The sequence below is a fragment of the Macaca mulatta genome, chromosome 11, assembly GCF_049350105.2.
Source record: "Macaca mulatta isolate MMU2019108-1 chromosome 11, T2T-MMU8v2.0, whole genome shotgun sequence".
Taxonomy (NCBI): Eukaryota; Metazoa; Chordata; class Mammalia; order Primates; family Cercopithecidae; genus Macaca; species Macaca mulatta.
The window spans coordinates 132,362,189-132,382,980 of NC_133416.1; the positions used below are offsets into that span (position 1 = coordinate 132,362,189).

Sequence of the window (20,792 nt, forward strand, 5' to 3'; positions counted from 1 at the left end):
GAGGACAGTGGCACTCAGATCACAGCAACCTCCGCTTAATTGGTTCAAGGGATTCTCCTTCACCCTCCCATGTAGCTGGAATCACAGACACTCACACCTGCCTTTTTGTATTTGCAGTAGACATAGGGTTTCACCACATTGGCCAATCTGGTCTTGAAGCCGGCTTTTATTTGCACCCACCTTCTACAGTTCGTACTATATTAAGGTCAACCCCTTCACTGACATTTCACTGTTACCACAGCAACATTTGTAAACTGAAAACCTTGATCCCCTTCACCCAGTCTAATGCAAAATAACCTTAACTTTTAAAAAACCACACCAGTTGGGAATGCAACAACTTTATTGAAAGAAAAGTGCAATGAAATTTGTTGAAACCTTAAAAGGGGAAACTTAGACACCCCCCCTCAAGCGCAGGACCAAGTGCAGAGTGGACTCTTTCTGGATGTTGTAGTCAGACAGGGTGCGTCCATCTTCCAGCTGTTTCCCAGCAAAGATCAACCTCTGCTGGTCAGGAGGGATGCCTTCCTTGTCCTGGATCTTTGCCTTGACATTCTCAATGGTGTCGCTGGGCTCCACCTCAAGGGTGATGGTCTTGCCAGTGAGGGTCTTCACGAAGATCTGCATCCCACCTCTGAGGCGGAGCACCAGGTGCAGGGTGGACTCTTTCTGGATGTTGTAGTCAGACAGGGTGCGCCCATCTTCCAGCTGTTTCCCAGCAAAGATCAACCTCTGCTGGTCAGGAGGGATGCCTTCCTTGTCCTGGATCTTTGCCTTGACATTCTCAATGGTGTCGCTGGGCTCCACCTCAAGGGTGATGGTCTTGCCAGTGAGGGTCTTCACGAAGATCTGCATCCCACCTCTGAGGCGGAGCACCAGGTGCAGGGTGGACTCTTTCTGGATGTTGTAGTCAGACAGGGTGCGTCCATCTTCCAGCTGTTTCCCAGCAAAGATCAACCTCTGCTGGTCAGGAGGGATGCCTTCCTTATCCTGGATCTTTGCCTTGACATTCTCAATGGTGTCGCTGGGCTCCACCTCGAGGGTGATGGTCTTGCCAGTCAGGGTCTTCACGAAGATCTGCATCCCACCTCTGAGACGGAGCACGAGGTGCAGGGTGGACTCTTTCTGGATGTTGTAGTCAGACAGGGTGCGCCCATCTTCCAGCTGCTTTCCAGCAAAGATCAACCTCTGCTGGTCAGGAGGGATGCCCTCCTTGTCCTGGATCTTTGCCTTGACATTTTCAATAGTGTCACTGGGCTCCACCTCGAGGGTGATGGTCTTGCCAGTCAGGGTCTTCACGAAGATCTGCATCCCACCTCTGAGACGGAGCACGAGGTGCAGGGTGGACTCTTTCTGGATGTTGTAGTCAGACAGGGTGCGCCCATCTTCCAGCTGCTTTCCAGCAAAGATCAACCTCTGCTGGTCAGGAGGGATGCCCTCCTTGTCCTGGATCTTTGCCTTGACATTTTCAATAGTGTCACTGGGCTCCACCTCAAGGGTGATGGTCTTGCCAGTGAGGGTCTTCACGAAGATCTGCATCCCACCTCTGAGACGGAGCACCAGGTGCAGGGTGGACTCTTTCTGGATGTTGTAGTCAGACAGGGTGCGCCCATCTTCCAGCTGCTTTCCGGCAAAGATCAACCTCTGCTGGTCAGGAGGAATGCCTTCCTTGTCCTGGATCTTTGCCTTGACATTCTCGATGGTGTCACTGGGCTCCACCTCGAGGGTGATGGTCTTGCCAGTGAGGGTCTTCACGAAGATCTGCATCCCACCTCTGAGGCGGAGCACCAGGTGCAGGGTAGACTCTTTCTGGATGTTGTAGTCAGACAGGGTGCGTCCATCTTCCAGCTGTTTCCCGGCAAAGATCAACCTCTGCTGGTCAGGAGGGATGCCTTCCTTGTCTTGGATCTTTGCTTTGACGTTCTCGATGGTGTCACTGGGCTCGACCTCGAGGGTGATGGTCTTGCCAGTCAGGGTCTTCACGAAGATCTGCATCCCACCTCTGAGGCGGAGCACGAGGTGCAGGGTGGACTCTTTCTGGATGTTGTAGTCAGACAGGGTGCGCCCATCTTCCAGCTGCTTTCCGGCAAAGATCAGCCTCTGCTGGTCGGGAGGAATGCCTTCCTTATCTTGGATCTTTGCCTTGACATTCTCAATGGTGTCACTGGGCTCAACCTCAAGGGTGATGGTCTTGCCAGTCAGGGTCTTCACGAAGATCTGCATTGTCTAACAAAAGAGCCAAAAACCACCACCATTTAGCAGACAATGTACTAATCTTCCTAATACTTAAACTATATGTTATATTCACCCAAATGATTACAATTTAAAAGATACCTAAGAAACTTCACAAAATACACTCGCCAACCCCGAACGCATAGTTTAAAACTCAGACTTCAGCTACTTAAGAAAATAGGAACATAGAACTGACCAAAGAAACTGACGCCTCACTTATCCCTCCCCTCACCAGAGGTCAGGCCCCTGTCGACTCAGGAGGGCCTACCCTAGGCCCCAACCCTGCGTCCTGCGACGAAGAAAAGCCTACTGCACACCTACCGGCAGGTGGCCCCACCCCACATTATGAGCCAACAGAACGGATGACGTCACGACACTGCGAGGGCGCGCGCTCCTCAAGCTACGGGTGCACTGCCAAGTGGCACCGCCATTAACTGCCGCCCCCGCAACAGACGACAAAGCGAGTTCTCCGGTCAGTGACAGACTTCACATCAAGGTCCCCAAATGGTGCCCCAGCCCACCTCACCAGAATAAGAGCGTTCCCGCATTAGCGAAAACCTCAAGGCCTTGGGTTCTTGCCGCAAACCATGCCCCCCACCTTGTTTCAACAACCTCACAGCCCGCCTCACAACCGTCTTCCATTCAAGAGCCGGGAACAGCCGCCATTTTGCTGCGCTCCCCTCCCACCCGCTGCTCAGGGGCACCTTGCTCGCGGACCCAGACTACAGCCCTCGGCGGCCTCTCATCCCGCGGCGTCGGCCCCCCTCCATCCCACCGAGCGGCCCAGCGGCCACGAAAGCCATGGCCGGCCCAGCAGCCCTCTGCTCACCAAGTGGCGATGACACCGACACACAAACAAGAACTGCGATCCCACTCCCGGCTGCGACGGAACTAGCTGCGCCACACCCGGCGCGTCCTTATATAGTCATCGGCGTTCACCGCCCCAAGGAAATTCCTCCGCAGAATCGCCGAGAAGGGACTACTTTTGCTCGCCCGTTCCGGTCTCTGGAAAGAAAACCAGTGCCCTACAGTCACCCAAGTCCCGTCCCAAAATGTCCTCCTGCTGAGACTGGGGTTCTGGGACTGAGTCTGGTGGGCAGCGGGCCGCCGTCCTGAGCGCCCAAGCGGAAGAATCAGGGCGCTCGCTGCGCCCTGCGGCCATGACGTGGAGGCGCTCGCCGAGAGGAGGGGGCGTCCGCGGGAGGCGCCAAAACCCGGTGCGGACTCTGCGGCGCCAGGAGCGGGTGGGCAGCCCGCGTTCCTCAGCCGCGGCCCCTCCCCTCAGCCCCCGCGGTCCCCTCGGGTCGCGAACCCCGCGTTCGGCGGACGTGGGGCGCGGACGGAGCCCCTCCCGCAGAGTCGGGGTCTCCCTCCCCTCCCTCGCGACCCGCCCTGGCCCACCCCGCGAGACGGACGGGTCTTTATTTTTGGGTCACATTTGAGATAATGACGGGGCTTTCTTTGCTCAGCCCCCCTCAGTCTTCCTGAGCTTCCCAGCCCGGTCGCGGGGGCTCCCCGGTGCCGCGCCCCTCCCCCGCTGCGGGCCGCGGGACAAGGACAATGACTCAGCAGATCTCAGGCCGGGCGCGGCCCTAAAGCTGGGGAACGCTCGAGAACTTTCGAGGGGAGACACTGCAGAGGAGCTGGTGTCCAGGTTAAATTTGGAAAAGTGAGGCGGAAACCCCACACAGTTTTTTTTTTTAGCTGGAACCCAAGGCTGAGGGAACGACATCCTTCTAGACTGTTCTTTCACCTTCGTGTACATTCTGAGGGCCGGGTATGGAAAGGTCCTACTTGGTTTCAACAGGGAGGCCTAGAAATTTCTCTGGTTTCAATGGGTACGATTATTGTAATCAGGATCCATTCAATAATCGGACCCATTTAAACCGAAGGTTTTAAAAGACAGGAATAGAATCCCAGCCCTATTTCAGGGCAGGGTAGGGTGTCAAATATGAAATGTAATTCTACAGGGCAATTCTATTTTGATAAAAGAAGTGGGGAGAAAAGAATCACCAGCCAGGTTTTTAAATTTTTACCACAACCTATTTTGTGATCCTTATGTGTCATTTCTTCAGTATATTTTTAAAATGTTTTAACAAATACGAACATGGTGAGATTTTTTAAATGTGTCTTTTTAAAGTGTACAGTGAAAAGTCTCCCTCATGCCTTCAATTTCCCAGTCACTGTCCCTTCTGGAGTCTTCTAGAAATAGTCCCTGTTTCTACAAATGTATTGGAGGTAGGGAGACTATTTTGATTTCTACCCTTGAAAGCTTCAAAAAGAGAGAAAAAGAGGCTAGCAACTGAAAAATATTTTGCCATTAGGAAAAGACTACATTCTTGTTTTAAGTTATGAACATTACATTATTTAAACGGCACACTTAAAATATGCATCAAAGCAAAATGAACCTGCTACATATTCTCTATGGTAACCCATGTTTGTGTGTATTTATGAAAATCCAAGATCTGTGCAATGTTCAAAACAGACTTTGACATCTCTAATTTTTAACAATTTTAAGAGAATGAATTCATGTGTTAGTGGGAAATTAAAAGGAATAATAAGTGTCATCTTCCAGGATTGGCAGGAAACCCCAGTGAGTTCCAATACACATTTCTGCAAAGTTTTTGTTTTTTGTTTTTCCCCTAGATTTCGGGAAGGAGTTTTGAAAGGAATAAAAAGCTGAGATTCTTTGTGAGGTGACGAGGCCTGGCTTTCAACCACGCCCTGATTGCTTTTGGCTGTTGCTCTGCTGCAAGCCTTGTGATTCATGTTGTTTAAAGGCTGAGTCACCAGCTTTGTGACATAGCTTTATTCAGAGTCCAAAAGGTACAGAGAAAAAACAGCCCTGACTGCAGAGGGATGGGAGGGAGAGGAGGTCAGGAGGAGGAAAAAGGAAGAAGAGGGGATAAGGGTAGGGTGGGTAATGGGCCAAAGGTGAGCTACAAAGAGAAACCAGTGTTGTCTCTAGCAGAAAAAAATTATTGAAAACACCCCAGCATTCCCCGACTTAAATGGTTATTGAAGCAAACAGAAATAAACCTTTCTCCAAGGTCACTGAGGTGACAGAGAAAGGAAAAGAAAATGGCCTCCCAAAACACAGGTGTCTGATGCTTCTCTAGAACAATGGTTCTCAACACGGAGTGATTTGCCCTTCAGGGGGACATTTGGCAATATCTGGAGATATTCTTGGTTGTCACAACTCAGGGAGGTTAGGGGGTGCTACTACTAATACTAGCACTCTTGGTAGACACCAGGGATGCCGCTGAACATTCTGTGAGGAACAGTCTCCCACAATAATCCCACCCAAAATGTTAATAGTGCTGAAATTGAGAAACCGTGTCCTACAAAGGATTTTTGTTGTTGCAACGACGGCTTTTCTATTTTCCGAAAGGGTTCCCAAAGTCTAAATGTCCCACTTGGACTCAGGAGTCAGGTATCAAGTCACGCTCTTAAAACCTAAACCCTGCTGACCTAGAATGCGATGTGCTAGAATGTGCGAGAATCGGGATGAGTCACTGAATCCGTTTTCAGTTCGTTCCACCCACAGATCCGTCCTTTGCAGGCGCCCCAGAAAAGATTGCTTCAGAGCTGGCACCAATGGAGAAGGGACAGAGGCCCAGCAACAGGGCGGGATTGGCAGGCGGAAGGGAGCATGTGATGGGCTGAGCTCACAAAGGGCCCGGCTGCTGGGCTGCAGCTGGGCGGTGCGGGGGTGGATCAGTGCCTGCTCTTCCGCCTTCCTTTCTCCCCTCCCCCTAAGGATTCAGTTCCACCTTCTGAAAGTCACCACCTTGTATGTGATTTAATCCAGCCCCATGAAACTATCTGAGAGCATGAGTGAGGGTCAACAAACTTGTTTCCCCCAAGAAAAAGGGTGGAGTCAGAGAGGTGGTGGGAAGGGTTTGCCTTGCTTTGTCATGGCTTATATAACCAGAAAAGGTTGTCAAGGACGCCTGCAGGTTAAGGCCTGGCAAACAGGAAGAAAAAAAAACCCTTAGGGAATATGTTCTTCCTGTTTCTACTTGTGTTGTATAACTGTGTGGTGGAACACAAACTGCTGCAGCTTAAAAATAACCCATTCATCTCAGCAGTCAAAACCGGACTTAAGAGCTAGTCTCTAAATTTGCCTAGTTTAGGAACATTAGGAAGTTATTTAACCTATTTGGGCTTTGTTTTTGTCGTTGTTTGGTTTTGTCTTAAAATTGTAAAATAGGGCCGGGCGCGGTGGCTCAAGCCTGTAATCCCAGCACTTTGGGAGGCCGAGACGGGCGAATCATGAGTTCAGGAGATCGAGACCATCCTGGCTAACACGGTGAAACCCCGTCTCTACTAAAATACAAAAAAAATTAGCCGGGCGAGGTGGCGGGCGCCTGTACTCCCAGCTACTCGGGAGGCTGAGGCAGGAGAATGGCGTGAACCCGGGAGGCGGGGCTTGCAGTGAGCTGAGATCCGGCCACTGCACTCCAGCCTGGGCAACAGAGCCAGACTCCGTCTCAAAAAAAAAAAAAAAAAAATTGTAAAATACACATAAAATTTACCATTCTTAAGTGTACATTTTTTGTAGCATGAAGTACATTCAGTGTTGTGCATCAGCGGTCACCACCATCCGTTTCTGGAACTCTTTTCATCTTGCAAAACAAATCTGTCCCCATGAAAAACTAACTCCCCATTTCTCCTCCCACCAGCCCCTGGCATCCACCATTCTACTTTGTGTCTCTATGAATTTGACTACTCATGTGACCTCATATAATAAGCTTTAAGTGTAAAATAAAATTTAGTAGTTGAAAAAGCACTTTTTTCAAAGAGTATTTCTAGGAAGCTCCAGTTCCTAACACTAGCCTTTAACAATAACAACTCCTTGAGGTATTTTTTTTCCTTGTCATGCACTAGCAGAAATATTTGGCTTTGTTTCTTTGTTTTTTGAAACAGTATCTCGCTCTGTCATGCAGTGGTATGATCACGGCTCACTCTGCAGCCTGGACATTCAGGCTCAGGTGATCCTCCCACCTCAGCCTCCTGGGTAGGGAGGACTACAGGTATGTGGCACCACACCTAATTTTTGTTTTTTTTTTTTTTTGTAGAGAGCAAGGTTTCGCACTTTGGGAGTCTGAGGTAGGTGGATACCTGAGGTCAGGAGTTGGAGACCAACCTGGCCAACGTGCTGAAACTCCATCTCTACTAAAAATACAAACATTATCAGGCGCGGTAGCTCACGCCTGTAGTCCCAGCTACTCTAGAGGCTGAGGCAGGAGAATCACTTGAGCCCTAGAGGCAGAGGTTGCAGTGAGTCGAGATCGTGTGCCACTGCACTCCAGCCTGGGTGACAGAGTGAGACTCCGTCTCCAAAAAATAAAATAAGAGATGGGGGTTTCACCATGTTGCCCAGGCTGGTCTTGAACTCCTGGGCTCAAGTGATCCTCCTGCCCTGGCCTCCCACAGGGCTGGGAATACAGACGTGAGCCAATGTGCCTGGCTGAAATATTTAATTATAAGGTACAAAGTAATGTCATATAAGTGGGGGTCATAGTAAGAAATAAAAATAAAAAAATTGAAAAAAAATAGGCATGGTGGCTTACACGTGTAATCCCAGCATTTTGGGAGGCCAGCGTGAGAGGGTTATTTCAGCCCAGGAGTTAAAGACCAGCCTGAGCTACATGGTGAAACCCTGTCTCTACCAAAACAAACAAAAATTAGCCAGGCGGTGGTGCATGCCTGTAGTTCCAGCTGCTCGGGAGGATGATGTGGGAGCATCGCTTGAGCCTAGGAGTTTGAGGCTGCAGTGAGCTGTGACTGCACTACAGCACTCCAGCCTGGGCAACAGAAACAGACCCTGTCTCAAGATAAATAAATAAATAAATAAATAAATAAATAAATAAGAAACAAAACAGAAGTGAAACTGCCTTTACCAAAGTCATAACAGAAAATTATTACAATGAAAGAGATCTGACCTCATTGACGCCATGTTGTGCCTAACCTCCACTGTCTTTGTTCATCCCTAGGTGTAGGCTGAACTGACTTTGGAGGAACTTAGTTTATAATTTAATTTTGAAACAAAGGTGATAACAGCCTTTTTCCAAAACAAGCCCCCTTCCTGCCTGGGCATGAGACTGCTTTACAGGACTAACAAATTGGTCACAAGATTAGAAATTATGGTTTAGGAGTCACGGAGCTGGAGACTGCAAGATTCTGTCCATGCCCAAATTGCTCCTGAAGATAAAACATCACTATTGTAAAAACCTAAGACCAGTGCTTAAGATATTTTGCATACTCTGCACTCATTGGGCCAACTGACACTGCCCGGATTGATAAACTGGCTTATCTGGTCTTGTGGCCCCCACCTAGGAACTGACTCAGGGCAAAGGGACAGCTTTGACTCTGTGATTTCATCTCCAATCCAACCGATCAGTACTCCCAATTTCCCGACCTCCCTACCCACCAAATTATTATTCAAAACTCCAATCCCTGAGTTTTCAGGGAGACTAATTTGAGTAATAGTAAAACTCCCGTCTCCCACACTGCCAGCTGTGTGTGAATTAAACGTTCTCTATTATGCCAGGGCAAGGTGGCTCACGCCTGTAATCCCAGCACTTTGGGAGGCTGAGGTGGGCGGATCACAATTTCCCTGTCTTAATAAATGGGCTCTGTCTAGGCAGAGGGCAAGGAGAAACCTTTGGGCAGTTACAGAAGATGTAAGTTTTGTTTTAGTCCTGATGACTTCAGAAATGATCTTCAACGTTTTTTCCCTTAAAACTTTGTTGACTTTCAGGGAGAAATAACCTTTCCTGAAGCTCATTAGAAACAAGCTGTCACCAATGCGTCACCACCTAACTGGTGAGTCAGTTCACAAGTTTCAGTTTCCTCATCTCAAAAATGAAAGCTCTAGATCTAAGATTAGACGCTTTTACCATTTAAAACATGAAGTCAAGTCAAACGAAAGAAAGGGGCTGACAGGTGAGGAATTCATTATAATTGCAAAGAACTGTACCACAGAATGCAGCAGAATCCCTTCTTTCATTCTTATTATTATTTAGAGAGATGGGACCTGGTTAAATTTTAAAAATATTATTTATGTTTATGTATTTATTTTTGCCTAAAGATCATGCATGCAAGTAAATCTTTCCTTTTTTCTGTCTTTCTTTCCTTCTTTCTTTGTTTCTTTCCTTTTCTTTTCTTTATTGAGACAGATCTCCCTTTGTTGCCCAGGCTGCTTTCAAACTCCTGGGCTCAAGCAATACTCCTGCCTCATGCCTCCCAAAGTGCTGGGATTACAGGCCTGAGCCACCATCTTTTGCTTTCAATGGTAAGATACAGAAACACAGTGGAGGTGAAAGCAACTCCATCTTGGATGCTAATCTGCCAAGATAACTTCTGATTAATGCCTCTTCCAGGAAGGCCTCTAAGATTTCTACTTTACTGTTACCATAAATTCTGCCCTTAGATCAGAACAACCTAGATCATAAATCCTGCCCTTATGCAGATTCATATAACATTCTTGCCTTTGCTTGAGGGGTTGACTTCAATTGTCCTAAATATTCCTTCCCTATGGTATAGAAGCCCTGGGTTGGGGGTTATGGCACAGTGAACTTTATATCCTCTGATGACCACCCTGAGACTATGGCTTCTGTTGGTAAGTCCCTAATAAATGTTTTTTCCTGAGAAACTGGGTTTGTCAGCCCCTTTCTTTGGCCTCTCAGCTCCCTTGACCTTTGGGGTAGGTTTGCAGGTCTCCTCACCCCGGAACACAGTGTATGAATATAAATGTAAATTGCGTGTGCATTACAGCCATGGAGACGTGTTGCTGAGGAAGCAGAGAGCAAAGCCCTGGTGGGATGCGAGTTTGCCTTTGGGTTCCTCCCATGCAAATGAGGTGGTTAGTGGCAGTGCAGAGGAGGAGTGAGATGGCAAACGGGGGCCCAGACCTTCCAGCAACTTACACACTTGCCCCCCCGATGGCCAGGAATGCGTCAACAGCCCTCGAGACCAGTGCAGTGCAATCACAGTGGCACAAGATGTGGTGTACACTCCCCAGATGATCTTCCTGCTCACATTTGCTGTGGTTTCAATCATCCAGTCAGGTTTTGCCTTAACACTTTTCTGCTGATTACTCCCATCAGCCTCTTCTAACTCATGTGCATTTGAAACATTAGAGATTTCAGAATGGGAAGATCATGCCTGGTGTGAAAATCTGAGCTCCAAGTAGTGCCTGGAATCATAATACATATAATGATCACATCCATGGCAGTTTAATAATAAGGAGCCATGGACCACAATGAATAGAGAAATCAGCAAAACCGTAATGGAGATGCCGGGGATCGAACCCGGGGCCTCATGCATGCAAAGCATGCGCTCTACCACTGAGCTACATCCCCCTCCCTTTCCTATGCTTCCTTTTGGAAGTCCTTGCTATACTCTGTACTTAAAGGCGTTTTTCCTGTTTCCACGTGTTTCATTTTTATTTTCGGCTTTTATTACTGTTTTAATTGACACATAACAATTGTGCATATTTATGAAGTGTGGTGTGATGTTGTGATCTATGTACACAATTTGTAATGTTCAAGTCAGGACAATGACCACATCCATCCCTTCAAACATGTATCGTTTCTTTGTGTTGGGAGACATTAAAAATCCATGCTTCCAGCTATTTGAAAACATACAATAAGTTGTTGTATTCACCCTATAGGGACACTGGAACTTATTCTCCTATTTCGCTGTACTTTTGTATCCAGTAACCCACCTTTGGCTATTCCCACCTCCCCCACCTTCACCACCTGCGGTAACCACTATTCTACTCTCTATTTGTGAGAGCAACTATTTCAGCTTCTGCATATGAGTGAGATCATGCCGTGTTTATCTTTCTGTGCTTGGCTCATTTCACTTTATGTAATGTCCCCCAAACTTAAGCATGTTTTTGTTTTTGTTTTGTAGAGGAAAAATGCCAGGATTTCATTTTGTTTTGTATTTTTTAAAGGTCGAATAGTATTCTATTGTGTATGTACACCACATTTTCTCTATCCATGTGTCTGTTGACGGACACTTGGGTGGATTCCACATCTAGGCACTTGTGAATAAAGCTGCAATACACATGGGAGTGCAAGAGGCTTTTAGTTTTTGGTTGGTTTGTTTGTTTTGAGACAGAGTTTCGCTCTGTCGCCCGGGCTGGAGTGCAGTGGCCCGATCTCGGCTCACTGCAACGTCCACCTCGTGGGTCCAAGCGATTCTTGTGCCTTGGCGTCCCGAGTAGCTGGGACTACAGGTGTGCACCACCACACCTGCTAATTTTTGTGTTTTTAGTAGAGATGGGGGTTTCCGCATGTTGGCCAGGCTGGTCTTGAACTCCTGACCTCAGGTGATCCACTTGCCTTGGCCTCCCAGAGTGCTGGGATTACAGGCGTGAGCCACTGTGCCCAGCCAAGGTTATTTTCTTTTTTTTTTTTTTTTTTTTTTTGAGACGGAGTCTCGCTCTGTCACCCAGGCTGGAGTGCAGTGGCGCAATCTCGGCTCACTGCAAGCTCCGCCTCCCGGGTTCACGCCATTCTCCGGCCTCAGCCTCCCGAGTAGCTGGGACTACAGGCGCCCGCCACTGCGCCCGGCTAATTTTTTTCTATTTTTAGTAGAGACGGGGTTTCACCATGGTCTCGATCTCCTGACCTTGTGATCCGCCCGCCTCGGCCTTCCAAAGTGCTGGGATTACAGGCGTGAGCCACCGCGCCCGGCCAGGTTATTTTCTAAATTAAACTTTTGTGTGTTTAACTGAGTGTTAGAGTTTAGCGAAACCACAACAACAAGATAATTGTTTTATGTTTCCCAAGTAGGTCAGCTCCTCATAACCTTGCAAATACAATTCTAGCGGATACCAGAACCAAGGAACAAATGAAAACTGACCCGTTCTTAAATGTTCCTCTTCACAGACAAAAGAGAAGAGAAGAGAAGGAAAATTGAGTTTCTTTCCAATAAATAAGGGCATTGGCTTGATTGTACCTTCACCCAGAAACCTCTGATTTCTCATCCTTTAAAACCGTACCAACCTTCAGTGACTTTGAGGTTTGCATATCAGCTGGAAGACTTTTTTTTCCTCCCAAAATAACTATTATGGCCGTGCCTGTAATCCCAGCACTTTGAGAGGTTGAGGTTGGCGGATCACTTGAGGTCAGGAGTTTGAGACCAGCCTGGCCAACATGGCGCGAACCCTGTCTCTACCAAAAATACAAAAACTTAGCCAGATGTGGTGGCGAGCGCTTGTTGTCCCAGCTACTCGGGAGGTTAAGGCGAGAGGATTTTTGGAGCCCAGGAAGCAGTGGTTGCAGTAAGTCAAGAGCACCCCACAGCACTCCAGTCTGGGAGACAGACCATTCTGAATATAAAAATGAGCAAACTGAAAAGAAACAGATCCACTTCCCGGAACGAGGGCTTCGGCTCGGAGGAAGGAGTCGCGTTACAATTGCCCACCGAAAAGAGACATTCTTTTTTTTTTTTTTTTTTTTTTTGAGACTAAGTCTGTCACTCAGGCTGGAGTGCAGTGGCAGAATCTTGGCTCACTGAAGCCAGCCACTGCCTCCCGGGTTCAAGCAATTCTCCTGCCTCAGGCTTCTGAGTAGCTGGGATTACAGGAGTGCACCACTATGCCCAGCTAATTTTTGCATTTTTTAGTAGAGACGGGGTTTCACCATGTTGGTCAGGCTGGTCTTGAACTCCTGAGCTCGTGACCCGCACCGCCCGCCCGCCCCCTCCTCCCGCCTCCCGCCTCCCGCCTCCCGCCGCCTCCCACCTCCCGCCTCCCGCCTCCCAAAATCCTGGGATTACAGGAGTGAGCCACCGTGCCCGGCCCTAAGATCCATTCTTTAACTGTGAATTTGCATCTCTCTTTTCCAGAGAGTTTCTTAAGCACACCAGAGGAGAGAAGCCACAATGTTTAGTGTCCTTCAGGTCATCACAAAGCCATTCCTTGGGGAAAGAGTGGGTGAGAAGCTAGGAGAGGGCAGGAAACTGAAGGCTATACCTTTTTCCATCAGCCTTGATATTTCTTGGCTGGAAATAGACACTTACTGTGATACGGAAAACTTGCCTCAAAAATGTCCTGCCACCTCGTTCTCCATAGTTCCCTGACCGTTGCTGGCACCTGTGACTCTTCCTGGCCAAAGGCCATGCGGAATTGTCAGAAAAGTTAGTAGACTTGGGGAAGGAAGTGCTGGATATATCAGCTGTGATTGCATCACCTAACCTCTGGGCCTCATGTGTGAAATAGAGATTTGAAGGTACCTACCTCATCTGGTTGTTGTGACAATTTAGTGAGTTACACATAAAACATGTACAATAGTGTTTGGTAGAAAGCACAGGCTCTGGGCCCGGTGCAGTGGCTCAGGTCTGTAATCCCAGTGCTTAAGGAAGCCGAGGTGGGAGGATTGCTGGAGCCCAGGCGTTCAAGACCTGCCAGGGAAACACAGTGAGACACCCCACCCCACCCCCACTCAGGAGGCTGAGGCAGGAGGATCTCTTGAGTCTGGGAGGTCAAGACTAAAGTGAGCTGAGATTGCGCCACTGCCCTCCAGCCTGGGCGACAGAGCAAGACCCTGTCTCAAAAATTAAATAAATAAATAAGGCTAGGCGCAGTGGCTCACAACTGTAATCCCTGCACTTTGGGAGGCCGAGGTGGGTGGATCACCTGAGGTCAGAAGTTCGAGACCAGCCTGGCCAACATGAGGAAACCCCGTCTCTATTAAAAACACAAAAAAATAGCGGGGCATGGTGGTGCGTGCCTGTAATCCCAGCTACTCAGGAGACTGAGGCAGGAGAATCGCTTGAACACAGGAGGTGGAGGTTGCAGTAAGCCGAGGTCGCACTACTGCACTCCAGCCTGGGCAACAAGAGCAAAACTCCGTCTCAAATAAATAAATAAGTAAATAGAAAGCAGGGACTGTGAAATGTGGGTCTGGCTGTTATAAACGTGTTATTATCATAGAACTCTACTGGAGGGCAGTTGCCTCTTCTATTCAGCCCGGCGTGGTGCTTTGCTGACCCGTTTTGGGGAGATGGGGGAGAGCAAGAGGGCAGTGGGGAGATGAGGAATGGGGAGCACCGTGCAAACCATCCTCTGACCTCATTCCCCCAGCCTAAGTAGGAGCCACGGGGGAGAGACCCTGGCAGCAGAAGAGCAGGATGGCGCCATAGGGGGCATCATTTTGGACGTGGTTGAGGAGCAAGCCCACAGGTTGTATTCAGTCCGCAGGTGCCCCTGCTTCCTCTTGTGCCCACCCACCTGGCTGCCAGAGGGCACTGCTCAGAACAAATCTGAATATTTCTCTCTGCATGAAACTCTCAGAATCAAACCCATGCCTCCTGCCCTCTGTATCCCTTCAAGGTACGATGTAATCTGTCCTCTGAGGGCCGCTCTGACTTCACCTCCTGCTGCCCTCTCCTCCCTCCTTCCTCTCCTCTTCCTGCCACACCAGCCTCCTCACTGTTTCTTCCCAGCTCAGGGCCTTTGTACTTGCTGTTCGCTCTGCCTAGAATGCTATTTAGATCTTCTAATTCTTTATTTTTTGAGGCGGAGCGTCGCTCTTGTTGCCCAGGCTGGAGTGCAATGGCGCGATCTCTGCTCACTGCAACCTCTGCCTGCCAGGTTCAGGCGATTCTCCTGCCTCATCCTCCCCAGTAGCTAGGATTACAGGCATGCGCCACCACGCCCAGCTAATTTTGTATCCAGCTAATTTTGTATTTTTTGGTAGAGACGGGGTTTCTTTTTTTTTTTTTTTTTTTTTTTTGAGACGGAGTCTTGCTCTGTCACTCAGGCTGGAGTGCAGTGGCCGGATCTCAGCTCACTGCAAGCTCCGCCTCCCGGGTTTACGCCATTCTCCTGCCTCAGCCTCCCGAGTAGCTGGGACTACAGGCGCCCGCCACCTCGCCCGGCTAGTTTTTTGTATTTTTTAGTAGAGACGGGGTTTCACCGTGTTAGCCGGGATCGTCTCTCGATCTCCTGACCTCGTGATCCGCCCGTCTCGGCCTCCCAAAGTGCTGGGATTACAGGCTTGAGCCACCGCGCCCGGCGGAGACGGGGTTTCTCCATGTTGGTCAGGCTGTTCTCAAACTCCCGACCTCAGGTGATCCACCCGCCTCGGCCTCCCAAAGTTCTGGGATTACAGGCGTGAGCCACCGTGCCCCGCTGCCAATTCTTCTTCCTTTTTGTTGAGACGGAGTTTTGTTCTTGTTGCCCAGGCTGGAGTGCAATGGCGTGATCTTGGCTCACCGCAACCTCCACCTCCCAGGTGCAAGCGATTCTCCTGCCTCAGCCCCCGAGTAGCTGGGATTATAGGCATGTGCCACCAAGCCCAGCTAATTTTGTATCTTTAGTCGAGATGGGGTTTCTCCGTGTGGGTCGGTCTGGTCTCGAACTCCCGACCTCAGGTGATCCGCCCACCTCGGCCTCCCAAAGTTCTGGGATTGTAGGCGTGAAACCCCTGTTTCAAAACGGTGAAACCCCATCTCTACTAAATATACAAAACTTAGCCAGGCCTGGTGGCGCGCGCCTGTAATCCCAGCTACTTGGGAGGCTGAGGAAGGAGAATCGCTTGAACCCAGGAGACAGAGGAGGAGGAGATTGCGCCACTGCACTCCAGCCTGGCGGCAGAGCGAGACTCCATCTCAGAAAAAAAAAGAAAGAAATGGATGAACACTTCCTCATGCGAGCACTGCCTTTTTCTTGCTTTTCCGTAACCGTGTGACACGCAGCAAGGCCACAGACAACCACAGAACCAGATTCCCGTTTACCTGCAGGGTTTATTCTTAGGAAGAGTGAGGAAAAATATAGAGGAACGGTAAAAACGTTACCAGCCTCCCCGTCGGGGAATCGAACCCCGGTCTCCCGCGTGACAGGCGGGGATACTTACCACTATACTAACGAGGACCGCCCATGAGAAGCTGACTTCAAGTCACTCTCTTAAAGTAAATGTAGCTTTCCCTAAACAGGTTCCAAAGAATTAAATATTTTGTATTTCCCACAAAACAACAGGTCCGACTTGACTTCATGCCATTTTAAGGCGATCGTTTCCTGCTCAGTCTTTCATTTTGCCACGAGAGTTCAGAAAGCAGACATTAAAAAACAGAAAGCAAAAATGAACAAACAGGCATCAGCAAGTGCATTTGAGACATGAAGGAGGTGGAGACGGGAAAAACTTGACCTTATTTGATTTACCCAAACGGTGAGTGGCGAGAGAGTTCTCTTCCCCTCCGCCCCTCCGGCTCCTCGTGGACACTGCTCGGGGCTTTCTTAAATATAGAAAGTAAGGCCGGGCGCGGTGGCTCAAGCCTGTAATCCCAGCACTTTGGGAGGCCGAGACGGGTGGATCACGAGGTCAGGAGATCGAGACCGAGACCATCCTGGCTAACACGGTGAAACCCCGTCTCTACTAAAAAATACAAAAAACTAGCCAGGCGTGGTGGCGGGCGCCTGTAGTCCCAGCTACTTGGGAGGCTGAGCCAGGAGAAAGGCGTGAACCCGGGAGGCGGAGCTTGCAGTGAGCTGAGATCCGGCCACTGCACTCCAGCCTGGGCGACGGAGCAAGACTCCGTCTCAAAAAAAAAATATATATATATATATAGAAAGTAAAAGCCTTTAATTAATTGTAAAGAATCGGCTCCGTGTATGCACCTCCTTTTTCCCCCCCACCAGGAAGGAAAAGGGAAACTGCCGAAACCCGGGATCGAACCAGGGACCTTTAGATCTTCAGTCTAACGCTCTCCCAACTGAGCTATTTCGGCAGCCGCTGTAGCTAGGTTGTTCTTTTATCCTCCTGGTCGTTTCGCCGCCCCGGGTCTTTGGCACCGAAGCTGAGAAGGCAGGTTCAATAGGGACCGCTTGCGGTGGCCTTCTCGTCTGGCAAGGCCACGACCTCCGAGAAGCCTTCTCTGATTATATCTCCCGACAAGGCCCAGGACTTACTATTTATTGTTAACGTTATCATTTTCCTTGTCTGTCTCCCCAGCTAGCATGACAAACGCAAGAGGAGCAGGAACCTCGTCTACCTCCGGCACCGCTCTGTCCCTCAGTACCTAGAACAGTACCTAGAACAGTACCTAGCATGTTGTAGGGGCTTGACAAATATTTGTTGACTGATTGACTGACTGAATGAATGAATGAATGCATGCATGCATGAATGAATGAATCCCACCTGGCTCAGAGCTCGGGTTTCTCAAGCCCCCTTCTCTGCGCAAAGGAAAAAGGTCATCCCCTGGGTGCAACCCCGCAAGCAGCGCGAGGCGTGGCAGGAATGTTGACCCCGCCAGGGCCTGCGGGAGGACGCTTCGGCCGGAAAGCAGCTCCCTGCAAGCTCCGCCTCCCGGGTTCACGCCATTCTCCTGGCTCAGCCTCCCGAGTAGCTGGGACTACCGGCGCCCGCCACTACGCCTGGCTAATTAGTAGAGACGGGGTTTCACCGTGTTAGACCAGGATGGTCTCGATCTCCTGACCTCGTGATCTGCCCGCCTCGGCCTCCCAAAGTGCTGGGATTACAGGCGTGAGCCACCGCGCACGGCCTTTATTTATTTACTTAAAATCCATGACTTCATTTTGATTCTGACAACTTTCACATCATGGGTTGAAAGTAGTAACTTGCGTTTTACTTTCGTTTATTTAAATACTTCTAAGGGCCAATCTTTTCTGTAAGTTTTATTAATGAATCATTTTTCCTCTTCTGTAAATTCATTACCTGTTGATTGTGGTCTATTGATATTTTTGGATTTTTCTTAGTGATTTAAAAAATTATTTCTATAATAAAGATATTAGGCTGGGCGAGGTGGTGGCTCACACCTGTAATCCTAGCACTTTGGGAGGCTAAGGCGGAGGGATTGCTTGAGCTCAGGAGTTTAAGACCACCCTGGCTCCTCCTAGATGATTGAAAGGACACAACATAATGGATATGCTGTAGTTGATAAAGAGACATTTAAAAAAGTAAAATCAGGAAGATTACCAAATAGTTGGTCTGCTCAAGCTTGCAAGTTACTCGCACGTAGTTAGGCCCTAAAATATTTACAGAACCAGGTAGGAACCATCTATACTGACTCTAAATATGCCTTCAGGGTGTCTCATACATTTGGAAAATTTTAGGCTGAGCGAGAACTAATTAACAGCAAAGGTAAGGAACTTGCTCATGAAACACTAGTTGTTGATGTTCTTAATAATCTTCAGTTACCGGAAGAAATAGCCATTGTCCATGTTCCAGGACATCAACCTAATTTTTATTTTAAAAGCCAAGGAAACGGCCGGGCTCGGTGGCTCACGCCTGTAATCCCAGCACTTTGGGAGGCCGAGGCGGGCGCATCACGAGGTCAGGAGATCGAGATCATCCTGGCTAACCCGGTGAAACCCCGTCTCTACTAAAAAAATATAAAAAACTAGCCAGGCGAGGTGGCGGGCGCCTGTAGTCCCAGCTACTCGGGAGGCTGAGCCAGGAGAATGGCGAGAACCCGGGAGGCGGAGCTTGCAGTGAGCCGAGATCACGCCAGTGCACTCCAGCCTGGGCAACAGAGCGATGCTCCGTTTCAAAAAAAAAAAAGAAAGAAACTTAACAGAATGCAGTGAGGTCAGGAGGTCAGGCACTTCCAAGAGCGGACCTGTCAGTCAGCCCTTATTCATCCCGGAGTGGGTGTACGGTGGTATTGTGAGAACCTTTACTGGACACTCTGCCAAATAATTGGAGTGGTACTTGTGCTCTAGTTCAGTTAGCTATCCCTTTTACCCTGGCATTTCATGAACCAGAAACAAAACAAAACAAAACAAAACAAACAAACAAGCACGACATCGTAAAACACGAGAAGCCTCTCTTAGGCTCTCTTAGGTCCTTTGACCCCCATGTTTATTTAAATACAACTGACATTCCACGAGGTATACCAGATAAATTCAAAGCTAGAAATCAGATAGCTGTGAGGTTCAAATCCCTTCTCCCACAAATAACAATTAATAAGAATGTATATTGCATAAACTATATTTATTACTATCAACAGCAATTTATTAACTATACTTAAAGATGCTATTAAAGGAATAGCAGAACAGTTACGATCCACTAGTAAAATGGTCTAGGAAAATAAAATGACTTTAAATACAGTATCAACTGAGAAAGGTGGTGCTTGTGTTATAATTAAAACCCAATGTTGTGTACAACCTTCATCCCAGATAACACTACTCCTAACGGAAGTATAACCAGAACCTTATAAGGTCTCACTGCTTTATCTAAAGAGCTAACTAGAAATTCTAGAATTAATAACCCTATTTCAAATTGGCTAGGAGGATGGTTTGGTCAATGGAAGGAAACTATAACCTCAATTCTCACTTCTATTACTACTGTATTAGGTATACTTCTCCTTCTCAGATGTTATATTATACCATGCCTCCGGAAGCTAATGACAAAATTAATAATGACAGTTCTTACCAAAACTACTAAAACCTATCTTAACTCTCCCCCACCTTATTCTAAGAGACTTCTCCTCTTAAAAGCTCAAGTAGAACAATTAAGCCAAAACATACTAAAACAGTTTAAAAAGGAAACATCATAAAAATTAAAAGGGAAGGAATTGTAGAAAGCAAAAGTTCCTCTTCAAAGCTTCCCCTTTGAATCATAAATGTTACTGATATCTTTTCTCAAAACTAACTTTCTTCAAGTTTCTTATTTTATAGTAATAACTATCTGTTAAGCCTTAGGTAGCAAATGTAACCGAATAAGCCCACTCTGACTTTAGTATCCATGTTAAACATGCTCACAGGCACGTAGTACATTCTATGTCCTTGTACCTTTGTCAAAATATTCGTGCTGGACGTGCCCAGGTATGTCCCAGCTTGCAGCCTACACTCCTCCCTTGTTTAGGAATATTATTACTTTTCTAAGTCCTTTCTTTTTTTTTTTTTTTTTTTGAGACGGAGTCTCGCTCTGTCGCCCAGGCTGGAGTGCAGTGGCGCGATCTCGGCTCACTGCAAGCTCCGCCTCCCAGGTTCACGCCATTCTCCTGCCTCAGCCTCCCGAGTAGCTGGGACTACAGGGGCCCACAACCGCGCCCGGCTAATTTTTTGTATTTTTAGTAGAGACGGGGTTTCACCGTGGTCTCGATCTCCTGACCCGATCTCCTGACCTTGTGATCCGCCCGCCTCGGCCTCCCAAAGTGCTGGGATTACAGGCGTGAGCCACCGCGCCCGGCCTACTTTTTTAAGTCCTTTCTAAGCAACATCCTTTTTTCCTTTGTTCCTCACTGTCTTTATGTATTTTAAAAAGTTTTGAACTGTTAGCTAATCGGGTTTTAGTTTAAATTGTGAGGTGTCTGCCTCCAGTCAGCGAAGTCAAAACACAGCAATAGGGACCTCATGCATAAGGAATAAATATTCTTATGTCTCTTTTACTTTGTGTATGCTCGTGGCAGAATTGCTGACGGGCACCACCCTTTCTGCAGAAAGTAAAAGTCGCCTTGCTGAGGACACTTTTTGTCTAATTTGTAATTCTTATCTGAGACATCGGGGAATAAGCATTTATTTTCAAAAGTAGTTGTATCTGACTTTTAAAAATTCTACGTATCATTCTGATAAAAAT

General features: G+C 48.1%; 1 protein-coding gene and 3 non-coding genes across 4 annotated transcripts; all 4 read right to left on the minus strand.

The window, feature by feature from the left end:
- Positions 1–322: 322 nt before the first annotated feature.
- UBC (ubiquitin C) lies at positions 323–2,220 on the minus strand. The gene has a single exon (XM_015109682.3). It carries the CDS (start codon positions 2,218–2,220, stop codon positions 391–393), a length of 1,830 nt encoding a protein of 609 aa, XP_014965168.3. The 3' UTR covers positions 323–390.
- An 8,306-nt stretch (positions 2,221–10,526) lies between these two features.
- Positions 10,527–10,598, minus strand: TRNAA-UGC (transfer RNA alanine (anticodon UGC)). The gene has a single exon. It is a non-coding gene; the product is annotated as a tRNA-Ala (tRNA).
- A 5,456-nt stretch (positions 10,599–16,054) lies between these two features.
- On the minus strand, positions 16,055–16,126 carry TRNAD-GUC (transfer RNA aspartic acid (anticodon GUC)). The gene has a single exon. It is a non-coding gene; the product is annotated as a tRNA-Asp (tRNA).
- A 781-nt stretch (positions 16,127–16,907) lies between these two features.
- Positions 16,908–16,980, minus strand: TRNAF-GAA (transfer RNA phenylalanine (anticodon GAA)). Its single transcript has one exon. It is a non-coding gene; the product is annotated as a tRNA-Phe (tRNA).
- Between the last annotated feature and the right edge of the window lie 3,812 nt (positions 16,981–20,792).